General features: G+C 37.8%; 1 protein-coding gene across 1 annotated transcript in view; it reads left to right on the top strand.

Annotated features, from left to right (window-relative positions):
- Positions 1-1075: 1075 nt before the first annotated feature.
- Positions 1076-26531, top strand: part of LOC144663324 (A disintegrin and metalloproteinase with thrombospondin motifs 6-like) — a 37600-nt gene continuing 12144 nt past the window's right edge. Inside the window, exons 1-21 of the mRNA XM_078524220.1 lie at positions 1076-1136; positions 2823-2848; positions 3152-3218; positions 4378-4682; positions 5332-5488; positions 6061-6218; positions 6651-6734; positions 7025-7152; positions 8170-8189; positions 8375-8477; positions 10404-10538; positions 11136-11397; positions 20287-20382; positions 20751-20890; positions 22015-22081; positions 22526-22613; positions 23026-23147; positions 23927-24050; positions 24294-24383; positions 25139-25302; positions 25810-25948. Of these exons, the coding sequence (XP_078380346.1) occupies positions 1076-1136; positions 2823-2848; positions 3152-3218; positions 4378-4682; positions 5332-5488; positions 6061-6218; positions 6651-6734; positions 7025-7152; positions 8170-8189; positions 8375-8477; positions 10404-10538; positions 11136-11397; positions 20287-20382; positions 20751-20890; positions 22015-22081; positions 22526-22613; positions 23026-23147; positions 23927-24050; positions 24294-24383; positions 25139-25302; positions 25810-25948 (2536 nt within the window). The remainder of the gene's footprint in view (positions 1137-2822; positions 2849-3151; positions 3219-4377; positions 4683-5331; positions 5489-6060; positions 6219-6650; positions 6735-7024; positions 7153-8169; positions 8190-8374; positions 8478-10403; positions 10539-11135; positions 11398-20286; positions 20383-20750; positions 20891-22014; positions 22082-22525; positions 22614-23025; positions 23148-23926; positions 24051-24293; positions 24384-25138; positions 25303-25809; positions 25949-26531) is intronic.

Genomic DNA, 26531 nt, shown 5'->3' with positions numbered 1-26531 from the left:
GTCATACACAGATTTTATTTTTTTTGTTAAATGCTTTCTATTTTAGCGTGCGCTCATGTGAAGCCATTCACCGCGTGAATGAAAAAAAAAAATTTTTTCCTTTTTTTTATAATTCTTTATTTTTAAATTTTTTCTGTCCTAGGCTTAAACACACGTCTGAGAGCATTTTGAAGCTATCACTGGTATACTTTAAAGTGAGTTTACTCGACGCTACTTGTTTTGTTCTTCTAAGAAATACTTCAATCAATGTACATCAATGTGTTTTTGTTTCATATTGGCGGCTGACTTTGCAATCTTGATGGCATTTTCTTGATAGTAATTTTCAATATGGTGTAGTGAATATCAAAATAATTTTTTTAGTCCAGAAAATATGTTAAAAATATGTTTGTTTGCGGGATTAAACAAATGTTTATTCAAATGCAAACATTTAATGTCGTAGGTATTTAGAATTTAACTGAAAAATTTAACAAAACAAACATATTGCAATCTGTCTGCCGCAATAGTAGAAGTCTTGTAATTAAGAATACTGTGGGAGGGACGATGGCCTAATGGCTAGTGTGCTGAACTTCGGTTTGAGTGGTTCGGGTTTGAGCCCGGACCCAGGCTATTTCCATTTCAAAAAACTGATATGGTTAGGCTGCAATATCTCAAATAATTGATGTTCTTTTGCCTGTCATCCAGGTGAATGAAAAACGTCCCCAGTCTAAAGATCAAGAAAAAACAAAATATCTGCAATTGTCTAACGAGTTGCGTGAGGTAATGTTTTGCTGTAGATCATCATTTTTTGTTTGTGTTTTGCTATCATTTTTTTTGAATTTCAACATAGGGAGCCCGCACGCTTATTTGTGAACTGTTTATGCTAATATTATGTAATTTACCACAGGAAAATGAAATGGCTTAAATTAACTTGCCTGTTGTCTTCTAGAATCTGTTGTAAAGCCAAATGGGATGATAGATTTCAACTTGGGATGCATTTTGCGCCGCGATTGTGCGATATATTTTTTCGTTAAAATATATATTGTTGCGTAACATATAATTTACACCTTCCATCTATATCTATACTCTTTATTTAAGGATGGGGCTCTATCAGCCACTGGCCATGTTTACTGTTCTTCTTATCACATTTTTCTGTGGAGGTAAGGCTAAATACCAAGGAGTGATCAATATGTAACTTTCTCCTTACAAGCAAGAAGCCAGTTTCGATATATGGGAATTTTAACTTGGCTCCGAGCCTTAGGGAAAAACAAAAACAAAAGACATTGTGTTTTCACTCCTGAACCTCGATGTGTTTTTATTTCTCTTAGTCTGAGAACCTCAGTTAGAGCGGTTTTCACTTGAGTGTCGAAAGTTAATTGCGTTTGCTTTGGTTTTGCATTGCTACGCTTAGTGATTGGCTTAAAAATCTCGCGCCACTTTCTCAGCCAATCAGAACTAAAACCAAAACCAATCGTGACTCGCTCGCGCACGTTTTCCCGCGCTTCGTGCCGGCTACATGTATTTGCTTCGAGTTTTGATTGGTTCACTGGATTGTCTGTGTCCTTTGTGATTGGCCAGAGTAATTACTTTGGTTTTGGTTTTACGACACTCAATTGAAAACTGCTCTAAAATGTAATGCAATAAATTAAAAAATGCGGCGGTTTTCAGTTTCTGAAGCGGGAAGATCACGAAAATAGACTAGAGGTTGCTATCTTGATGTGCTACCAAATTCTTAGAATGTATAGAGACCAAGAGACCAGTTAACACAATTTATCGCTTACCGTGGTTACTAATAACCCTTTGAATGTGCACGGTCGACCTAAGGGTTGAGGATGTCTTATAATCAATTGCATGGAGGTCACCGTGTTATCTTGTCGACCAGGCCTACTCTGGAACCCAAAGTCGCCGTAACTTTGGGCGACTTAAGGCGACTTTAGATAGATAGATAGATAGATAGATAGATAGATAGATAGATAGATAGATAGATAGATAGATAGATAGATAGTTTATTCATATTTTTACATGACAGTCTAAAACTGAATTGCGTAAAAATTTACAAAGATATAAATTATTAAAAATACAATTATTAAAATCTATTATAAAATATTAAAAATTGGCCATAGAAGGAAAAAAACTATGTTTAAAACGATTGGTTCGAGCCTTATATGCTTGAAAATGACATTGGCTTCTTAAGTTATACGTATTTACATTTTCCTGTGGTAAGATTTTAGCTTATTTTGTCCAAAATAACGGGCGATTTTGGGCGATTTAAGGCGATTTTGGGCGACTTTGGTCGATTTTGAGCGACTTTAGGCAATTTTAGGTGACCTTTTAGGCAATTTTAGGTGACCGACCTAAGTACAGTTGTGGTATACATGTGCATGGGAATCATCACGGTACACCATAAAGCATTGTTACATAAAATATATATGCTATCTATAAAACAACTTAGAGCGACTTTGGGTGACTTTAGGCGATTTTGGGCGACTTTGGGCGATTTTGGGTCCCAGAGTAGGCCTTCGACCAACCTACAGGCTACCCATGCACGATAAACCCAGCGCTCCTTTGCACCGTGTAACGCTAAAACATTACACGTAAGCCCGAGACGTACATTTCACGTAGGGTAAATCTAAATAAGATTAAGCTTGAAGCGAAAGACAGTCAAAATAATGGCTGCAAAAAAGATTAAAAACGGGGACATTTTTAAAACGGTAAAGGCGCCAACGCGATAATCGTTCACTTCACTTTCATTGTACGTGTTTTACCTGTCCCGTTCCATTCGTTTTGAGTACGTCCCAATTGGATGTCTCATTTTTGTAACTGAGATTTTTATTTACGTTTCACAGCTTTTGCACAGGCGATACGTGGTAACGTAAGTACATGTACAGTTATTAAATCGTTTGAAACAGCTTTTTAAATTTGACTGATGTTAACATTATTTTTCCTTTGTAGCGACCAAGATTTTAAAACCCTGAAGTGTATCACAAAATGTCCCATAATCAATATATCATAACAGTTTTACAGCACAAAAATCAGAGTTGAGAGCTTCGTTAATTGCTATGGGTATTTGTAAAATGTTTTACACTTACTAGACTGGGAATCTTTTTAATTGTGGCTGGTTATTATTGTAGTTTATTGTGTTCGCCACTAATGATATGTAATTGTTGCTAAACAGACCCTTCACTATCACATGACGAAAAACGAACTGGTTTACTTATTCGGTGTCAATAATCATCTAGAAGGTAGGAACAAATATTTTTTTGTAAAAGTCATTTTTTTGTTAATTCCTTTTTTTCAGTGGCCGTACCTGGAATTTTATAACAATTTACTTGTACATTCTCTGTAGAAGATTTGATTTGTATTGGTAATCAAATGGTGACGAGTGAAATTAGGAAATAATTTCACGCGCGTTTTGTCAAAATGCTAATAATTTCCCGAGCCTTTAGGCTCGGGAAATTATTAGCATTTTGACAAAATGCAAGTGAAATTATTTCCTAATTTCACGAGTATACCTTTTGATTACATTTTAATATCAGGTGACAAATTACGTTTGCAATCGTAGGTTTTTGACTGGTATATTGCATCGCGAACTCCGAGCTTTGAAAAGTTGAAAGCATACATTTTGCTCAAGTTCGTAAGTTTTTTAGTCTTTGCAGAAAACCTTTTAGAGATTCCTTCAAAGATGAATCAACTGTCAATTATTTCTCAAATTATGACTGCAGTTCGTCTTGAATGAACTGAAACGGTGCCCGTGTAAAACGCTCAAAAATCCGCTCGATGCCATTTATGTAATTGGTTTAAGCCTTGAAGTCGTTTTGACGTTTTGAAATATAAAATATCATCAAAAGGTTTATTATCTGGCCAATGCAAGCTGGCTAAGATGAAATGCAAGCGAAAATGTACAAAGTTTAAGCTCTAAACATCCTTCATTACGGACGCCATCTTGCCGCTAACCACGTTGCCATGGCAATTTTATAATTTCACATGTGAAATTATAAATTAACGTTAAAATTTCGCGCCAAAATTAAGGAGTAATTTGTCACCTATGATATTAGTACAGTAATTATCGAACAGACTTAAGTAATGATCGGTTAAATGTCAAAGGGGATGTCTCGCTATAGTGATATTAATAGCGCAGTTTTCATTTGTTTCAAAATTTTTATTATACCCCTTATAAGGTAGGTTTCACAAAGAGATTTGCCACGCAGTATAAATAGATTGTTCTTTTTAGTTAGTGAATCTTTTGCGTGCTGCGATTTACGTTAATTTTGTTGATTGTTTTGGGCGCACTGTTTTCTTTCTTTTTCATAACGAATTGTTCAAGCATAAAAAAGAAAGTATAAATCCATTTCTAGCTATAAATGATAGACTCGTCTTTATTTGTCATTATTTCTATTGCAGCCCCAGAGTACGATGTAATTATTCCTCATCAGTTAGATGAAAGAGGTCTTCCACTCTATGACCAGCGTCAGCGACGAACGGATGAGCCACATGAAAACATATTTTATAAAGTCCCAGCATTCGGGAGAGAGTTGCACTTGAATCTCACACTGAACAGAAAGCTAATGTCACCTAACCTCGTCGTGGAGACGAGACACGCTGATGGCACAGTGTCACGTGCTCCTGCACCCAAAAACACATATTATCTTGGTCACGTGGTGTCCGATCAACATTCATTGGTGGCTGTTAGTGATGAGGGAGGACTGGTATGTTTGCATAATATTAAATTCAGTTATTAAAGACCATGTACAGTCAACTCCCTCTCTCTAAACGTTCAACTCCATAACACGGACACATTTAAGACGGACACCTGCTGTTGGTCCCGTCCCTGCAGTTTTTCAGTCATCGTACTGTATGGCTAGATTTCCAGTGACGCGTAATTTTTTACGTGCGTAAAAAAGTTTAGAGACAATGTATGAACGACTTGCGTAAACGTGTACGCAAGCTGTTCATACATTGTTCACAGTTCTAATTATTTTCACGCACGTAAACGCACGTAAAAAAATAACGTGTCAGTGGAAATCCACCATAACTGACTAAACTCCCTATAAGATGGACACCTCAATAAAACGGACATGTACAGTTGGAGCCGGTCCCGACGGTGTCCGTTTTAGAAATAGTTGACTGTACTAAAGAGAAATGTTAACGTCACAGTAACGTTTTCAGAGTTGCAAAATAATAATAGCAAACTTTAGAGAAATCCACGTAGCTACTTTTTCAGCACTCATACACGTAATTTCATAGTAATCGCATTTGTAACACAACTTGTTTAACCTTTGAATACCTTTTATCTAAGAGCATATAAGTTGTTTGTTTTATATTAATACCATTTGGTCTAATGTTTAATCAACTTAGACTGGGATGCTAAAACTATCAAGCGATACTTTGTTTATACACCCACTACCGACTCATCTGGCAAAGCGGGCAGTGCCAAGTGAAGAAAAATCAACGCCTCATTTAATTTACAAGAAGTCACTTCAGATTCAGGTTGATGCGCTGAAAGCAAAACAAGGTATGGCGTACATTTCCTCATGTTTTTTAAGTGAGTTAGGTACTTTTGTTAGAGTGGGAAAAGAAGGCAGGTATGAGGTTAAATCTGATTACAGGTTTCCTCTGTAGCCACTGATAAGAGACTATTCATTATTGTTTGTTCTTAAACTAAGGCTAACGGTTTAGTTGAGTCTTAACAAAGTTTGATATCAAAACTGTCGCAGTCATTTACTTAAAGAACATAAATTATAACATTGTTAACACATTGTTAAGCAAATGAAAGATCATCGAAGTAATGTACCCAACTTAAGCAGTTGAGAAAAGCAAGCCTGAAAAAAATTCAGGCTTGAACGGGAATCGAACCCATGACCTCTGCGATACTAGTGCAGAGGTCTAGTACTGCACTAGTATCGCAGAGGTCATGGGTTCGATTCCCGTTCAAGCCTGAATTTTTTTCAGGCTTGCTTTTCTCAACTGCTTAAGTTGGGTACATTACTTCGATGATCTTTCATTTGCTTAAAATGTATATCCGCTGTACAAATATATGAATTTTATATATTCATTTCATATTACTAACAAGTATTTGTTTTACAGAATTCATGGAAAGCGCTAAAAAGTCAGGCGAAGCCAGGGAAGGAAACATGGAAATGAAAAATATGGAGGCGTTCTTGATGCTTGAGGCTGAAACTGCGGCTACACTACAGAGCGAAAATCAAAACCCACAGCAGTTCCTTCTTTTGTTAGGAAATATAGTAAGGGAATATATAAATATAATTAACAATTATTCCAGGAGCGTGCGTTAGAATAATTGTTCTATTAAAAACGCCCAAAGAATTGCGATATTTGAGCCTCCAGCTATTTTCGTTGACGCGTATTGGCTGTCAAATGTGTGGTCAATGGTATATGAGCTCATATACCATTGCCTGTTAACCAATCAAAACGCAGGAATTGCAATATACCATTGCTAGTTTTCAAAAATAAGGAATAGTTAATCGAAACCTTTGTGTCTTAAAAGCCAGCAACAAGAGACATGTGCTGTGTAATTTATCAGGCTTTTTTCATGTCATCCAGCAGAACTCGGTAAAATGTCATAGTTTCCCATAAAACTACTTACTGGGTTTCATAAAAGAAGCATCAGCTTGATTAACTTAATTTAAACTCATTAACTCTTGTCTCTCTTTAAGATTTCAGGATTTTTTATGGATCCGAGCATTGGAGAAATTCGTATCTATTATATAATTTCGGGAATCCTAGTTATTGACAAAAAGGTAAGGCATTGCCATTGGCTCGGAAAGAAGAATGTCTAATAAATATGAATCACTTATTAGAGTTACAGATCGAGTCCCTGCATGATTAAAACCTCACTTGTAGCCCTACTTCATGTACGTTTCCCTCCATGAGCTTCTATGCCATTTTTACGATGATAAATTATTGTAACTGTTACTGTCACTGTTTCTGTTACAGTTATGTTTACTATTGTGACATTGACACCATTACTGTTCTGATTAATGCCGTTATTTCTGTTATTAATAAGGTCCAAAACGTTTTATTTCGTCAGGTTATTGATGCAGAGTACTCGGATTCCAAAGAGATATGGCTGTCGAAGCTGGAAAAATATTTAAAAAGTATAAATAATCCAGAAAGTGCTACACTAGACCACTTTGACGTGGGTTCTCTCGTATACAGGTAAAATGACTAAGACAGAAATTAAAATGTAGAAAACCCAATAAATAGACACTGCTTAAACTTCACAATTATTCCATGAGTGCGTGTTGGATATGAGATGGCAGATAGCCTCTAATTTTCACAAACGCGAGTGGAATAACTGTTTTATTTTAAAAACACCCAAAGAATTGCAATATTTAAGTTCCTGGCTTTTCTCGTTGACACGTACACCTTACATATTAATTTGTAGTCCATTGTATGTGAGCTCATGGCCCTGTAAACCAATCAAAACTCAGAAATTGCAGTATACCATGGCTAGTTTTTAATAATAGTAAATAAAACCATGGTATGAAAACTGAAAAAGCTGGTTAGCACCCAGCAGAACTAACAAAAATTAGTAGAATTCTAGTGGTCTAATAAAATGACAATGCTGTAACCTGATTGGCTGGGTACAGAACGCTGTCAGTCACCAGTGTGCAGTGGTTGAGTTTCGTCTCGATACGGAGACATTGTTTTGTTTTCTTCGAGGTTTCGAAGGAAGATTTAGAAATCTTATACTTATTAATTCGATTCTCTAGCTGTCATATAGTATCAAAGGATAAATCAGTGGCTCGCGTGTTTGCCAAAGCGCGGTAAAGTTAAATTTCAAACTTAAAAAAGTAGTTATAATTCTAGCTTTGTACTATCACTTCATTAAACATTTTGAGCTTATTATTTTATTGTTAATTATAGATGCTGCGCCAATTCTGATTCTATAGAACTTGTTTCCTGTGCTACATCTTGAAAAATAATTATGTACTTTGAGCGTATGTGCTTCTTAAACTGAACCTGAATGCAAATTATTAAAAAAAAAGATAAAAAATAAATCAACGAGAACCCAAAGAATAGTATTCAAGCCGGAAATGGTAGCCAGGAAATCAGTCATTCCGTCAGTTTTTATCAAAATCGATAAAGAGGTACTACAGATAATTTGAATATATGATTTTCTGACAATAAATACTCAAGGTCTTACCTGTGTTATTTTGTTGTTTTCCTCAGCATGAAAGATGGAGTAGGGGGTAAGGAAAATATACTTCTGTTCCATATTGTGCCTTTTTTTCTGGTCAGTTTAATTTTTACCACACTTTATGTTGGTAGATTTGCATATTCTCGTGTCGTCTCTGTCTGTTTGCATACATTTCTGCTTACGTTATCTCGTGGTTATAGCTGGTAAATGGGTTTTCGATTGTTCTTTATTACATAGGGCTGGCTTCTTTCAACTATATGTGCGAAATAGACACAGGAAACGTGAACAACATGGTTGGTCTGCAGACCGCGCTCACAATCGCCCACGAAACTGGTCACAAGTATGTATGACTTTTTTTAAAAGATTTAATGGACTGATGTAAAATTTAATCTTCAGCATATGCATTATATACATGCGAAGGAGAAGAATTGAATTGTGAAAATGCAAAATTCAGGCTTCAACGAGATTAAGCAAATGAGTAGTTTTATTTTTATACTCTCTTTACAACTGCCGTATTCACAGGACAGTTGCGAGAATTTCTGTCTCAAAAACGAATTATAATATAAAGATTTAGCCAAGCCTAAAAGTGGAGCTCCACATTTATTTTCTGGTTCTTAAAATTTTGTGAAAATAATCCCATTGAAGATACTGTTATTGAAGTTATTAAACATATACTACTCACGAAAGACTCAAAGCCGAGAAAAATTCCACTTACAAAATCCTGCCATTCCCCTGGACAAAACAAGTAAGATAGATTCAATAGAAAACTATAACTTGTTCAGCGGTCAGCTCCAAAAGAAACACACATGACCTCAATGAGTTGAACACCTCAACCTGCGATATGGTCATGGGATACTCGCCAGCGAATACCTTGTCTTGACAGCTGCCAATTGACCATAACATCAATGACCAAAAAAAAAAACCTTTGGCGTAAGGGAGGATAACAAAACCACGATGGTCGATATCATTTGTTTCTTGTTGTCTACTCGGTTGGCGCAGATTGTGAATAAAATTGGCAGGGTAGTTATTAGTGGCGAGGGCTTTCGCTACTCGCTTAGTTTCCCGTGATACTTCCTCCTCGGTGGAAGGAATGGATCGCGCGAGGAACATTCCTTCCACCGAGGAGGGAGTATCACTGGAAACTAAGCGAGTAGCGAAAGCCCTCGCCACTAATAACTACCCTGCAAATTTTTATTCACAATCTGCGCCAACCGAGTAGACAACAAGAAACAAATGATATCGACCATCGTGGTTTTGTTATCCTCCCTTACGCCAAAGGTTTTTCCGAAAAATAACTTCTTCGTGCTTTAACATCAAGGTCGCCTATACGTAGCATCTCGAACATACTGAAAAAAAACCAAAAGACAGGATCGAGAAACAGGATACCAGAGGAATTGTATATAAGATCAAGTGTAACGATTGCGACTGTGTTTATGTTGGTCAGACATCACGCGCGCTTAAAACACGTATGAAAGAACACGCAAAGGCCATCGCAACATTGGATAAAAACTCTTTGTTGGCAAAACACCATATGCTTAACGACCATCAAATAGATTTGGAGAGCGTTGAAATTGTTAACAGGTCAACGGTGTGGAAACAACGACTAATTCTTGAAGCTTGGCATTCTGTGCGAGATAGGAACGCTATAAACGAACACATAGCGCTACCAAACGTTTACAATAGCATTAAGAATTCATAGACTCATTAAGAATGCTCTGGAGACTTTTGTTGCACTGGGAAAGTTCATTTAGTTTTCACACATTCGTTACATGTTTTACCAGGACGCCCTTGAATATTTGCATTTTTATCTTGCTGAAGAAGGCAACAGTAGTGGCCGAAACGTCCAAAAACAATATTTTTAGCCAGTGTCAACTTATTAATTCGAATTTTTAACATGCCTGGCTACAACCAGAACATTTTTAACATCAATGACCAATATCAAAGATACAAGCCGACGAAAACCTCAACGTTCCTTGGGATTCCCCCCCTTCCTTTCTCTGTCTCCCTCCCCGAGAGTCTGTAGGCGCAGGCGGGCGTACGCTCACTGGGTAACCAAATTCTTTCGGCTTCATGGGTTTACCAAATTTCCTTACTCATGGTGCTCCGCTGGCGCGCTTCGCGCGCTGGAGCTCCGCTATAATTACCTACTCGAAAGTGGCGCCCATTTCCATTTCCTATAATCATCGGGGCATCATTGAAAATTTTGTGTTATAAAACAATGACAAGTGTAAGAGTGATCAAAGATTCTCTTGTTTGTTCTCTACAGCATGGGTGTGAGTCACGATGGAACCAGTGCTGAGTGTCCAGAAAATACCTACATTATGGCGACCACACTATCAGGAGGTGCCTCTGCTGAAACTTGGTCTGTTTGCAGCAGCAAAACTATTCAAGCTTTCCTAAAGTGAGTAAGCAGAAGGGGTAAAGAGAGGCACCATGTTGTCAAATGGCCCAAACGTACCTCAATCTCAAAATCGTATCTAAAGCCTGACAAACGGCTGGAACATAACAGGCCCAAAAAAATACGAAAAAAAAAACAATATTATTTATACAAGGTTGTTTAAATGTAGAACCTGATGAGGGCCGTGCTATGCATTACATATTTCACAGAAGTAACATACATAAGAACCCCAACTGGCAGGAGGTTGACTTTTGTCTAATTATAAAGAGTGGAGGCGTTGAATACCGGACAATCTAACACTCATCTATCAAGGTGAAGGAAGGAAGACTGAACAATTGACAGAAGATAAAATTGCAACAGACACATGTTTCAATTTTTAACTGTCGTGACAGCTAGTTTTTCCATCACCTTTTATCTCGAGGTTCATTTATTACTTCAAGACATCAACATACATGCTTTTTCTTGAATAATTAGATTAAATACGCTTTTCTTATATAAATTCTGGCTTTTCTGAAAATCTCCTAAATCCAGTACCAATTGTACCAATACAATCTAGTTTCCTCCTTTAGTTCTTAAGGACGTTGTTTATATGTTCTACAGAAGTGGCAGGTCGTGGTGTCTGAATGATGAAGTCCATAACCATGCAACCGTAGTATATAAGAAAATTAAAGCAAGAAGTATCCCTGAAAGTATTCAGATTGACACACCAGAAGTTCTTAGCCGGACGAAACGTGAAGTAATAAACCTTAAACAGTTGAACGTGGGGAAGCAGTTAATAAAACTTCCTGGTGAAGTTATGAACGGTGACGATCAGTGTGCCCTGCAGTATGGGGAAAACTTTCGGCAGTGCTCTAACCGAAAGGTAAACGGTATTCACATTACGATTTAATAAGTATTTAATAAGCGCGAATAAAAATTAGAGAATTACCATATGCACTCAAAAATCTTCATTTGAATCACCCCAAATCTACATCAATAGGCTTATATTTAAATCTGAATTACGGAAGATTCATTTCAAAAGATGGCGCGAAGCCTTCCATAAGACTTCACAATTTTTGGCTCTAATCCAATCGGAAAACATTGTTGCTTAAAAATTGACGTTGAAATGTACGGTCCGTTAAAAACATGATTCAGAAATAAAACCAGGCCCAGATATCATCATCATCATCATCATCATCATCATCATCATCACCACCACCACCACCACCATCATCATCATCATCATCATCATCATCATCATCATCATCATCATCACCACCACCATCATCATCATTAGAAGGATGGTTTTCGGACTTTGCGACTTTTTCTTAAAACACTTCTCTAAAAGCCAAATTTTAATCTTTTTAAATTCTAACTGCGTGGCTGTTAACGTGAATATGAAGACTATCTTATGTACAAATATGACAAGAAATGAATAAAACCGCTCTTCATTAAGCCGTTTCAAAAGTCGATGGGGTCGCTTTGTCAACAAAAGTTGTGGTAAGCACTAAAATTAAGTGGTAAACTATGATTTTGACAAATTATGTGAGTTATCTAGATACCATTTAACCTTTCGGGAGCTCATCAGTTACCACAAACCTTTTTTAGTCACGTTTTTCTTCGATCTTGGCAAACGGGACGAAATGTGTTACATCGGACGATCAATGCGAAGTAAAAATTTTCGGACGAATTTGAAAAGAGCATTTTCGAAGTCAAATGAAAATAAGGAACAGTATATTGCTCCGTTTTCCTTCAAATTTTTACCAGAGATAAAGGTAAGTGATATCTAACTGTCTGCAAAATTAGAACTGATAACACTTTTGTTTTATATTTTTTTCGAAGCTTCAACGAACGGGACCCTCCTGTATGTACCGGTCACAAAGTCCACTTAATGTGCGGAGGTCGAAAAATGGAAATATGTGGAATAGATTTTAATAAGAATAACTAAGATTTTAATGGCATAGACGCTACTCCAAAGCGGTCTTTAAGCTATTGTTTGGTGCCATTCTGTCAAAACCATTAGCCACAGAGATACATTTTAGGAGTTGCGAGGTCGTATCTTCCACACGACAACTCCTTTAGATGTGCGGAAGTCGAAAAAAAAGGAAATATCTGAAATAGCTTTTAACAAGAATAACTAAGATTTTAACGGCATAAACCCTACTTCAAAGCAGTCTTTCAGCTATTATTTGGTGCCGGTTTACCAAAACCATCAGCTACAGAGATGCATTTTAGGAGTTATGAGGTCGTATATTCCACATGAGTCTCCGTCAGATTTGCAAAAAAATAAAGTCCAAATTTCAACTCCAAGCATAAAATTGTGTCATACAATACGTTGCTGAACGATTAAAAGAATGACGCACCAAACGTTTACTTATTTGCCCTACCCAAGTTTTCGACCCGTTACAACGCCATTTCGGAGCGTCCGAATCGCAGTTAATACTGCTTTGTGTCAGATCGAGATGCTTATAATAATCAAGAATTGGGGAAAAGATATCTCGCCATACAAGCAGATCAGTGTTTAACGCTATTTCTTTTTTCCTTCCTACCCCCTACCCCCTTTGTGAAGTATGAAGCATAACGTCCAAGAATAACACAAAAGTCAAGTGAGATACTAGTATTTTTACGATGCATTCCGCACTTATCGTCAGCTTTTTATAACGCTCACATCTTAAACTATACCATGTTAAGAGAACAAACGAGCTTCTGCTATTTTCAAATATTTTCACACAATTGAAATCCTAAAATGTTGCATCTTTTATTAAAAAAATCTAGATGCGTCCGTTCTTGGGTCTTTATCCACAGTCGATCACGGAAAAGATTCCAATCTCAGTCATCTCCTTACTTTCCCACGCACGTTAGTCGCTTCTCGACTTGCAGGCTAAAACGTATTCTAAAGTGGGGTTTTCGAATGACCTCAAAGTTGTAAAGTTTGCGAGAAAATTGAAAAAAAAATCCCACCCTCGCGTACTATGACGTTTACCCATGGTTCTTTGAGGTGGTTGCTTCGCAATGTGCTCGACCCGTTCCTCGGCAGTTGTCTTGGAAGTCTTGGAAGGTAAGTCTTCTTCGTTTGTCATCTTAATACCCTTACTTTCCTTTATATGCAGTCATTCGTTATGGTACAGGTGCGGAGTAGCTAGAGAATTCGAAGAAACGCACCTGTGAAAAGTACAGAGTTGAATTCTTATCGATCTGTTTTCAAATAATTCGCTTAAGCTTATATAAACAGAATTTTGACATGTTGACACACGGCCGGTTAAAACTGAAAGTAAATCTGGAAATTTCTCCTAGCTGCTGACTTTGTAGCTCGGTCACCTTATTACTGAGCAATGAATCCGAACAGCAGATATGAAGAGGCAAATATCCTGCTCGAACTGAAACAGGCCCGTGTGAATCTTCGACAAGCTTCCGATGAAGGACATCAAGTCAAGAAATCTCAGGTTAGTGAACATAAAGCGCTCGCTTATACTATTGTCTTATACTTATGAAAGCAATACAAATACTTGATTGGGCTTGAATTAAAAATTATCTGTTTAAATAGGCCTCATTCCATTTGTAGTCGTTTATGATAAATACCGAGTTCAATCGAAAGAGACGAACCGTAAATTGCCATGTTGAAATATAGTGATTTAATTCTATGCCAAATACAAAACTTAAAATTCATCGCATGTGTTTACAGATACAAAAAAATTAGAAACGAAGCGAAATCACGAAGAACCCAGCCTCTCATCACGGGTACATTTCTGAATGTGAAAAGCTTCGGAAGAGCGATGTGTAAATATCCCAATGTTGTTTATGAGTGAAATTACATCGTGTGCGGTTAATTGCCTGGGTTAAGCTGGATAAATAGTGAAAAAATATTGCTTTGTGAAATGTCATTTTCAGGTAATCAGTTACACTGTAATAATGCAAACTTTGGAAACAGTTTTGAGAAATTGAACCTAAATTGTAAATTCGGTAAACGAAAAAAATTTTTGGTCATAAAATGAATTCGAGGAAAAATAGACAAAAAGTAAACTTATTCAACAAAATAGTAAACCGTTTTTGAGAGGAAAATTCAAATATTCTTAATAATTTTATCTTTGTATTCTTTGGTAAGGAATCGAAGGGGAAAAAATATTACCTTGAGAGTTCTGGATATGGCCAACATAGTGGACCATACTTGCTACGAGAAACAGGGCTTGCTACAGAGCAGTGGGGCTGGTAAGAGACAGGGTTAAGTAAAGAGTAGTGGGCTTGTATGAGATCTGCGACTTACTTAAGTAGGGTTGTTATAACAGGCAGGGCTTACTAGTAAGTATGGGGTTGGTATGAGAGGTGTGGCTTTCTATGGTGAGGTTGCAATAAGAGACAGGGCTTACTACAGGGTGGGTGTTGGTATGAGAGGTGTGGCTTTCTATGGTGGGGTTGTAATTAGAGACAGGGTTTACTACAGGGTGGGTGTTGGTATGAGAGGTGTGGCTTTCTATGGTGGGGTTGTAATAAGAGACAGGACTTACTACAGGGTGGGTGTTGGTATGAGAGGTGTGGCTTTCTATGGTGGGGTTGTAATTAGAGACAGGGTTTACTACAGGGTGGGTGTTGGTATGAGAGGTGTGGCTTACTATGGTGGGGTTGCAATAAGAGACAGGGCTTACTACAGGGTGGGTGTTGGTATGAGAGGTGTGGCTTTCTATGGTGGGGTTGTAATTAGAGACAGTGTTTACTACAGGGTGGGTGTTGATGTGAGAGGTATTACTTACTAGGGTGGGGTTGGTATAAGAACAGGTCTATAGATTTTTTTGGGGTGGTATGAAAAGTGTTGCATTGGTATATCAATTACTGCTGCAGACTATAGTTGTTTATGGTTTATTAAACCACATCTTCAAATTAAAGGCAGAATGCAATTTATTATTCTGGCAGAGAATACACTGCCAACCTCTCTTACTCAAAATGTCCGACCCAGATGTACTTTTGGCTCGTCACATACATAATCTTTTATCAATAAAGATATTGAAAGACGAAGCAAAGGAACAGCTAACTCTGATTTAACCTCTTGCTCCCAAATAAGTCATAAAGAGCAGTACATCAATGATTTAGGTCTTTTTTCCAGTGCTTGGCTTCCTTTTCCCTATCTTACATCGAAGGCAGACCTCTGATCTTAAATTATTTTTTAAAAAAAATTACAGGGGCATTTGGTCATTCTTTTTCATACTCGAGTATAATAAGCTAGCATATCTGGGAAAATAATATGAAGACATATTGAATGTTTTCAACAACTGTTCAAATCGATTTCTAAAGGTCATTTGGTGGATATTTAGTTTTACTTTTGCTTTACAGGTCATTATAGCAATATTTCTCAAGGGGTTGTTTTTGTCAAAATGTTGTTATCTTGTGTTGAGAAAAGCCCATACGAGATCTGTTGAAAACTGTCATAAGCTGTTGTGCCACACAACACTGTAAATCCAAGAAGAATATTAACTTATTATATATATTTTTTAAGTTTCATATTAACTTCCCTTAATTTTGTCATTATCACGTCTCATTTCAAAATAGTTTTTAAACAATATTTTAATGAGGTACTATTATAAAACTAATTGCCGCAATTTGTTTTAGGCTGAAAGACACATCTGGGCCCTAAAGGGGCTATTCAAATCTGTAACAAAAAGAGATCCTCCTGCAACAGAAAGTGACAGTTCCTTGACTGAAATGGAAAATGAAACAGAAGAAAGTAATGTAGAGGCAGCAAGAGTATTTACGAAGAAGACTAAAGAAAAAGTGCGCGGGAAGAAAGTCAAGATAGTCTTGTCAAACAAAAGAAAAGCAACATCTGCTAAATGCTATTCAAAAGAAGCAAAAGTAAAAAAAGTTGTTGGCCAAAGTGAGAAAGAAGACCAGTCCTGTAGTGCTGAGTCAGATTCCGAAAGTGGTGAGGACGAACATGAAGAGGAAGATAGCAGTCCCTCAGAATCTGGAAGTGGTGAGGATAAAGTTCAAGTTGTCAAAGAGATAAAGTCACAAGTGAGAAACAAGTTTGAATGCCCTCTTCGTTGTGGTGCAAAAGTGTATCAGCTCCCACGACATTTGAGAAGCGTCCATGGATGGAAAGCAGAACGTGCTAGAAATGCTGTTAACCGCTTTGACATGCGTCACGATCAGAGAAATTCCAAAAAACCCAAAGCCGTACGTGAAAAGCGGAAGCAGAAATACTGCAATGAATGTGGGCGCAAACAACGGTATCTCTCCAAACACTTACAGAAACAACACGGTTTTATGAAAGGGACCAAACAGTACCGGAGGGCATTAAAGGAATCTAGACCTGTTTATCTCTGGAAAGATTCGCTCAAATCGCAGGTTGTAGACGTTGAGAGTGACACTGTAAGTGAGTTTGATGAGACCGCTGTTAAGACAACTAACACGAAAGGTAAAGAGAAGAAGAGGCAAAACAGCACATCTCTTAAGACAAGCTTAGCTGGTTGGCAAGGGATCGAAATAGCAAGCATTTCCTCGGCTGAAGATGACAAAAACTCCACAATGGAAGATGTTCAAGAGTTAGAAGGAACCGAGGCTGAAGATGCAGAATATCTCGACTATGATGAAGATGAAAGTGGTGGAGCAGAGTTCAACACGACAGCTTTTGAATTGAACCAGGACAGTAGAGTAATGTTGGACAAGTTCGAGAAGTGGATTCTAAGTCCTGACGGAGGTGAAAAGGATCCCAAGCCAGCTTCACTGGTAGTACGACAAGTGCAGAAAGTACTTATCATGCTAGGAACAGAGAACATTGAAAGTCTGTTTGACAAGGCGCTAATTCGCGACAAGTTCTATCCAGAATCGAGAGCTACTGTCAAGGCTGGAACCACAATCAGTTACTTGCATTCGTTGAGGAAGTTTTATACTTTCGCCATGACTGAAGATGACGTGGGTATTTCTCAAGAATGTCGAAAAGTGGCAGATGCCCTGTACAAGAAATGTGGCGAGTGGTGCAAAAGTTTAAGCAAAGATGTGAAACGAAGATTCTGGGAAAAACAAGAGGAAGATCTCGCTCGCCTCATAACACCAGAAAAAATTCAAGAGTTCACTAAAACAGAGTTTGCAAGGAGTCAAGTAAAAACGTTAGGTCAGTTGATTGACAACAGGGAGAAGCCCCCAGCACTGGGCCAACAGGAGTACTGTGATTTAAGAAACTTTCTGTTTATTCACATCTTAAGCCAGAATGGGCACAGAAGTGGTGTTTTAACAAACAGTACCCTTGCAGAGTATGAGAAAATGACCCGTGTAGATGGCACCTATATGGTTGCAGTCAAAGATCACAAGACCTTTTCACACCATGGTCAAGCCAACCTTTGTTTTGACGAAAGTCTAAAAGCATGGGTGGACATTTATGTGAAATGTGCAAGAAATCAAGTTGACGCAGGCGAAGAAAGCGATGCTCTGTTTTTAAATTGGAAAGGAGGGAAGATGTCAAGCAGTGATCTTTCACCAGCATTAACCAGTGCATGGAGAAAGTCTGGTATGATTGGGAACGACACACGCATATCTGGGACTCTTATGAGGAAGTCCTGCACAACTGCCGTTCGTAACCACAATAAAGAGGTCAAGGGGAGTGTTGCCGCTCACATGGCACACAGTGAGCGTACGGCAGACAAGCATTATCATCTACTTCAGAAGCGTACCAACTCTGCCTTTGCAGCCAGGCAGTTAACTACCATTATGCATGGCAGTTCGTCTCCTGCTGTATCATCACATGAAAGAAAAGGTGATCCTGAGTCTATTGATGAGCAAGACCTAACACCTGCGCCACTTGCACGGCAGAGCTGGACAGAAGAAGAAGAAAAAGCAGTCCAGAAAGTTTTTGCAGACCAGATAAGCCGCCAGTCAATTACTATGCGAGAAGTATTGGCACTTAAGGAGACCCATCCACTGCTCAAAAATTCCGAAAACAAAAGACTGTTTGATAAAATAAGAGGATTATATCGGTACAAGAAAACTGATGGTGAATGTCTGGAAGACAAGCAGAGAAGTGATGATGCTGTTCAGGATAGCGATGGCAACTCAATAATAGGTCCGTCTACAAATCAAAGTAAAACAAGAGTTTTTGAAGAGGAAGAGGTCACCTTGTTCAAAGAACTTTTCAAGGACATGATTCAGAGGGGTGAGAAGATAGAGCAAAAGGTTGTGGTACAGCGATTGAAAGAGAATGGCCACGGACACATTTATGAAAAATACACCAAGCAAAAAGTGACCGATAAAATTAGAGGTCTACGTTTGACAAACATCAGGCAATGGAGACAGTAATCATCAAGCATTGAGAAACATTCGAACAAAGACATTTATTTTTATTTATTGTTGAATAATCACTTGATACGTTGATATTATAGTTAGTTGCGGTGGCGCGGAAACCGTGAGGTGTTTGACATTGAGGCCACTTTGACGTTCTTAAGGACCTGTTCATTTCTTTCTTGACTAGTGTATTCGATGCTTTTTTTTAGGATTTCTATGCGATAGAAAAATAAGTTAAAGATGAATTTTGTTTCTAAATTCTCAAGGTACTGATTTTGTAAAGTAACATTAGTACTAAGTAAATTGTCCGTAGAAAAAATTGTGAAAAGAACAGAACCGGAAAGTAACTAATACCAGTTAGTTTGACACTTATTTAGGCAGGGAAGTAGTTGTCGCCACATGGAACTCTGGGAAGCAGTTGAACCAAAAGGTTAAGTTTGCATTATTGTAGATCAGTCAATTACTTGATATATCGTGTTAATATTACAGTTACGTGCGGCCACGTTTGTTAAGGCCATATTAGGCTATTTTTCCAGGAACGCTTTTCCTGATGATAAAAAGGCTACGTTCAGTTAATTCTGTTGCTCAAACAAATCTGAACAAGTAACAGGCATTATCATTAACTCTACATATTAGCCTTGTTTTGAAATGTTTTTTTCCCTAGATATTGTTGTTATGAAATAAAAACAAAAAAAATACTATGCCGAGTTTATTTCTATATATACAACTTTTATCTAAAAGTATTGCATCAAACTTTGTCTTGAATAATTCATCGATAGAGAGCTGCAACTGCAAAGAAAGGTTGACAGAGTTCAAACATGAAAACTATTCAGGATTTGACACGGGATCTGTACGCTAAAACTAAATGCTTCAAAATCACTTTCTTAGTTGTCTTAACATCACAAAGGACAAATCTAGAGCAAACGCAGGGAATAGTTTGGTCTCCAAATCCGCAAGTCGTGAAGCCCACACAAAAGTCGTTTAGCCCACACAAAAAGTCGCTCAGTCCACATAAGGGTCGTTAAGTCAACTTGGCTGAGTCGCTCAGTCCACAAAAGGGTCGTTAAGTCAACTTGGCCAAGTCGCTTAGTCAACAGAAGGTTGTTAAGTCCACATTTTTTAGTCGTCAAGTCCACAAACAAAGGCGCAAAATCCACAATCCATATAATCATCATCATCATCATCATCATCATCATCATCATCATCATCATCATCATCACCACCACCACCACCACCACCATCATCATCATCATCATCATCATCATCATCATCATCATCATCATCATCATCATCATCATCATCATCACCACCACCACCATCACCACCACCACCACCATCATCATCATCATCATCATCATCATCATCATCATCATCATCATCATCATCATCATCATCAACATCATCATCATCATCATCATAGGCAGCAGCAGCAGCAACATCAGCTAATTTCTCGTTAAAAGGATGTCCTGGTTGAACCGTCACTCTTACCCTCAGTTTTTTCTTTAAGCATGATTGTGGTCGTCTGTGGTGTACTTCCAGTGGATCCTCGTGCGTAAGTCGAAATGCTCCTGCCGTAGATGGAACTCCTTGTGGAAGCAGAAACGTAAGCTGAACTTTTTTTGTAAAAGCTTTAACAGTCGATATTAAAAACAAATAAAAGAGTGTCCTGAAAGAGGAAGAAGGGGGAATAAATTCCATTCCCAGCCTGAATTTTTCCAAAATTCCATTTCAGTACAGCCTATCGTTTTCCCAATTTTCTCCAAATCCCATTCCCAGTTCTATTATTTTTTGTTGTGATTTCCAGTCCCAGTGACCAAATTCTATTTACTCAGTGATAACTTGGCCAAATCCCAGTTCTCATTTTAACCCTTTAATCACCCCAATAACAAATGAAAAATCAAAATGAAAAGCTAACCCTACTATAGCAAAACATTGAAGCAATTAAAGCATGTTGCGTTCGAACTCTTGCAGTGGTGCATTAAAGGAGAATGTGTTGACAACGGACGTCCTCAAATAAATGGTTGGTGGAGCGAGTGGTCAGACTTTACATCCTGTACAAGAACATGTGGTGGAGGAGTACAACACCGCACAAGAACATGCACAAACCCACCGTGAGTGTACATCCTTGGCTTATAATATATTAAGATTTCTTTTTCGCTTTAATTCAGTGTCAATCGATATTAAACCGGGCGGCCTGCGCATAGGCACGGTTCATTATTTTTTGTCGGTTAATCGGTTCTGACGCACGCGGCCCAGCCGACTCTTAATCACTTTCACGCAAATTTTGATGTTTGTTTGCGTGTCGCCCGTTTGGAATATTACACTCTGCTCTCTGTTTAGTAAGAAATGTGTGTTTGTGTCATTTGAGCGTTTTCCTCTTAGCGAGCGCTGAATGTTTGCATTACGAAACCTAAAACTGTTTTGACATATCCAAGCTATTTATAATTTATAAATGAAACCATTACCCACGGGGCCCAGGCGACTCCTTGGTCACGCAAGTTTTGATGTTTACTAGCAATCGCTCGCCTGTAGCTATAAAGAATTCACCTATTTTAAAAATATTTACGAATCTGACTCTGCGCTCTGTTTTGTGTGAATTATTTATTTTTGTGTCATTCAAGCGTTTGGCTCTGAGCGAGTTAAAGTCGTACAATTTACCCGGAGCGTGCTGAACATTGCAAAATAAAGACTTGTTTTCTGAATATTATTCTTTTTGTTTTGAGTTTATTTTTTGAAATCGAAACAAAAATTGCAAGCCCAGCAAGAATGTGTCAAAACAAATAGAGTTCATTGATAAAGTGAAATGTTACGCGAGCGTGGGACAAAGAAAAAAATCTTAGTCCCCTTTGAATCCATTATATAACTATAAATAATTATTCGAATTAACCTATTATAAAAATATTTATAAATCAGACTCTGCGTTCTGTTTTGTGTGAATTATTTATTTTTGTGTCATTCAAGCGTTTGGTTCGGAGCGAGTTCAAGTCGTACAATTTGCCCGGAGCGTGCTGAACATTGCAAAACAAAGACTTGTTTTGAGTTATTTTTTGGAATCGAAACAAAAATTGCAAGCCCAGCAATAATGTGTCAAAACAAAAAGTTCACTGATAAAGTAAAATGTTACGCGAGCGTGGGACAAAGAAAAAATCTGAGTCCCTTATGAATGAGTATGCGAGTCCATTATGAAGAAATGTTTAGCCTTGTGATTTTTTTCTATCAACTTTCAACCACAAAGACCATCTAATGGGGGAAAGCCATGCCGGGGAAAAACAATTGGACTTTGGAGAATTTGTAACACCCGGGTAAGTAGGATGCTTGCTGTATTATCGTGATTTAAAATAATTGGGTATTGCTCCTTAGTTTTTAAATCCTCATTTAAGTATATTTAGATCCCTTTTATTTCGAAAGTAAAAGCTTTTAGCGTTTGTTTTTGTGATCACGCGATCAGCAAGTATTTGCTGAGTCTAAAATCGAAAACATTGGCATGTTAGTTGCCGATCTGTTTTAAAGCAGGGATGGCGCAATGATGAGAGCGCTCGCCTCCCACTAATGTTGCCCGAGTTCCATTCATGGACCTCTGGCGTCATATGTGGGATGAGTTTGTTGTTGGTTCTCGTCCTTGTTCCAGGGATTTTTCTCCGGGCGACAGTAGGGGGCATTTTGCAAAAGATTATATTCTCTTGTGGTTTCGTACAAACCAACCCAGCAAATCATACAGCAGTTTGAATTATTTTTTTTGGTTTTAGGAATGCCCTGGAGCAACAGTAACTAGTTTCCGTGATGAGCAATGCGTGAAGAAAAGAGGAGTTGGAGCTACTGCATATTTTTATGGGCGTAAGTGTTGTCGGGAACAAAACTCTGTCGCTATTCCATAAATAGAAAATACCATCAGAGACTCTCGGTCATATTTTCCCACGTTTGCGCACAGTAGAAGTAAGACAAATATTGCACTATAACCTTGTGTACTAGTTATTTTGGGTCCTTTTCTTTCGCATTCGCATGAACATGTCATTTATCAAGCCTTGTTATGTTTCGCAAGGTCATGTCAAGCCATGTCATGACAGATCCGCTCAGGTCAGGCCATGCCAGGCCAGGTCAGGATAGTTCATGTCATGTCTATTCATGTCATGTGATGTTACGCCAGGCAAGGCCAGGTCACGGCATGTTACGTTTCGAAGTTTGAGCGTGCCAACAATTTGTAATTTCAAAATTTGATGCCGTAACAGATTTTATTTTCAATGCACAGATCCATGTGATTTGTTTTGTAAACTGGGTAACACGGCATCGAGTCAAGGAACTGTTTTAGACGGTACCAGATGCAGCAAAGATCCTTCTGTTTTCGACGTCTGCATTAAAGGAGTTTGCAAGGTAAATGTTGTTGTATATTTTGTGTTTTTGGTGTGGGATAATACAACCACCTGTAGCAGTTAAGAAGAAGAATGAAGAATGTATTCTTGGTTTTCATGTTACGTCATAAAATTCTGAAATCAAAATTCACTAGGCCTACTAAATTTTCGTTGTCATTAGACGTAAGATAAACTAAAAATATATCTTTTTTGCAAATTTCCAGATCCATAGTGTCATTCGTTTTTTAAACAGAGCATTTTGAATATTTGAGTTCTCCGTCGTATGTGACATCAAGCTGAGTGCCGTGACAAAGCTGTTTTGTTTGAAAAAAGGCCTTTCCTTTCCATTTTCAGCAGATTGAACATTTCAGATATAATAAGTGGTGTTTATGTGAAACTGTACTAGCTCATGAGCCAAAGATTGCCCCTGTTGTAAACAGAATTGAGTTCCAGATGGTTTCTCTGACATCACGGCGGCCATATTTGTGTCCCTCGGAAGGACACAGTTATGGCATCTCCATACTAAGCTTTATAAATTTGCGTGGAAAGGTTCGGCAAATACTCGCGAACGGTACACCGCACAGACCTGAAACTTGGAGAAATTGTTTATCTATTTATCGTCTATAATATTTGGAATTCATAGCTTTTGTAGTTGAATGGTTTTGAATTTATTTTTTGATTGCGTGACAGTGAAAACCAGCAATTGGCTATTGAACGAATCTAACACAGGGGCGATTGTTACTAAACGGAAATGATTCAGCTGTTCTGTTGCATGCTCAATGTAACCGCCATTTTTTTTAGGCTGCTGGTTGCCATCAAGTTTTAGGGTCAACTGAAAGAATTGATCGATGTGGAAAGTGTGACGGGAATGGAAACACGTGCAAACACGTGAAGGATGTGTACATTAAACAATGGGACCAAATTGGTAATGTAATTTTCATTTTGAAAGGTCTTAACACAATTGCAGTTGAGAAGCTATTTGCAATACTCGAAACCATTGGCGTATATATATATATATATATTTTTTTTTTTTGGGGGGGGGGGGGGGACCTTGAGTATCACAAAAATGACGGCGTCATGTCTCCAGCACTCTAAAATTAGACTATTAGATATCTGATTAAAGTTGTGATTAAAATACGACTAAAATTAATTATCTATCGCTTTGAAGGAAAAGAGAATGCAGATCTGATTGTCGAGCTTCCCCCTGGAACAATGTCAGCCACGTTTATCGAAAAGTCTGCCACTTATAACAAAATAGGTAAATAAATAGCTTTGGTATTGCCAGAGTTGACTAAGGCCTGGGTCGGCATTCTTTTAGTTACTGGCTGTGCGTCAGGGGGGATTTTATTGTAAAACTTGTAGTTACAGAAGCACTATACTTGTGAAACGTATAACCTTGGACCCATAAATAGTAACACCTAATGACTATAAAAGACTTAACGTTTCGGTGTAACTTTGCAACTTATTTTTTTATATTTTTTTTTTCAGCCTAATGGCAATATTTAGCGACAGTATAAGCGTAAGAAGAATTATTATCGTTTAACATTATTTCCAGTTTTATAATAACAGCACCTTTACCTTTCATCCGGTGTTCCTTAATGTAGAGGGTTTTGTACTTCAGTTTTGTTAACCTACTTATCATGTGACAACGTCCAGTACTACAGGTTATAATAAAGTAATTTGTATCAATCCTTACACTTTGTGTAATCACAATATAATACCAATAATTAACCTTCGGGGAAAGTCAGCTCGTGTAAATGATCCGGCAATTCATGAAGTGGCTTTTCCCGGCCTCCTATCACTTGACTAGAAAACACTGTCTAAAATGAAACAGAAGCTGTCCTCTGTGCTGTTTGCGTTTGTAGTGAAAATCGTAATTGATTTTTTTCAAGATATAAATAAGGCTCACCCGAACATTGTTTAATTCATTGTTTTTCATAATAGGTTTTGTTTTAGATTACTGAAAACTTCCACTTCCAAACATGCGATTTAAAAAATACCATTGTATTACAGGTATAAAGTCTAAGAAAGGTAACTACTTGATCGATCCAGATGATACAGCTAAAAATGTCAAACTGAGCTATGCCGGAGCGAACATTGCCTACACAAACAAGCAGAAGCGATACGCTGACAAACTGGTTATAACCGGTCCCACTACTGCAAAACTTAAAATCATGGTGAGAATCCTTTTATTTTGATTCGACGTCAACTTAACAAGGTTTGATAGACTAGTTTACAAAATGATATGTCTTAGCGTAAAATTGTTGCATAGTTGTTGTTGTAATAACTTAAAAGCGTTTTTTGCCAGTTCAGTGGCAAAAGCAACAGGTTTAAGTTCTTGTCTTGTTTACAAGCCTTTTTCTACTATTAAATTCCAAATATTAAGTAGCTTGCTTTGCAAAAAAAATTATCATGTATGCGCCCGTCTGAGAAAATAGGTTGGTCTTCTTAACTGTCTTCACGTTTGTGAAATATGTTCGAGTTTTATTCAAAACATTTGCGTACATATTCCTGTCAGTTTGTCAGAGTTTCAGGCGAAATTATTTTTTGACGCGAATTTGAGTGGGTGTTTTTCAGAAAGACTCCAAATTGTTAAATTAGATTGATACTACACGAAAATATCGAGAACATCACCAATATGGAAATGTTCGTGCTCGAATCTCATTTTTCTCTTTATTTATTAGTTCATAGCAGTAAGTGGAGAGAATGCTGGTATTGAATACGACATGATGTATCATGTCAACCGTAAAAATAGACCTCATCTTAGCTATAAATGGATTGTCGCCGGTAACTGGTCAGCGTGTTCGGCCACGTGTGCAAGGGGTAAGTTACCAGCACATCTGAGTTACTACCATTTGCGTTCATCCATGAAGCGTGACGAATTTAGCGTGTAGTTACGTGTCACTTCGGATAAATGAATCAAGCATTGAAAATCTTGCTCAAACTTGTCCACTTTTCTCCTCTCCATTGCAATAATATTTTCCGAGCAGACTTTTATCGAAGTAAGCGGGCAAATCTTTAAAATTTGATAGCTCGTGAAGAAAACATGATCGTATGGCGCCAAAACCTTGTCAATTTCGCGACCTGACCGCAAACGCTTCATTGGTCAAAAGTAACACGTCAACAGACAAAACCGTTGAGGTTTTAAAAGTAAAACTACGCGTTAAATTCGTCACGCTATAAGGATGGACGCGAATGGTAGTAATGGTAACTGGACATTAGAGGGGCTTTGTCACGGGTTTTTACAGATTTTTGAACAGCCGAACAATATAGTTTTGTCGTAGGAAACTAGAATAGTAACTATGATCTCTATGAAGGAGGCTCGACTCACTAAAAGTGTTTCATGGAGGTCCATCAAAAATAAATTAATTAAATAATCAAACTATTCCAGCATTGATTAGAAACC

The sequence above is a fragment of the Oculina patagonica genome, chromosome 8, assembly GCF_052425735.1.
Source record: "Oculina patagonica isolate OP01 chromosome 8, crgOcupat, whole genome shotgun sequence".
Lineage (NCBI taxonomy): Eukaryota > Metazoa > Cnidaria > Anthozoa > Scleractinia > Oculinidae > Oculina > Oculina patagonica.
Note: the sequence above shows the minus strand (reverse complement) of the source record. Positions and strands in the feature narration are given on the sequence as shown.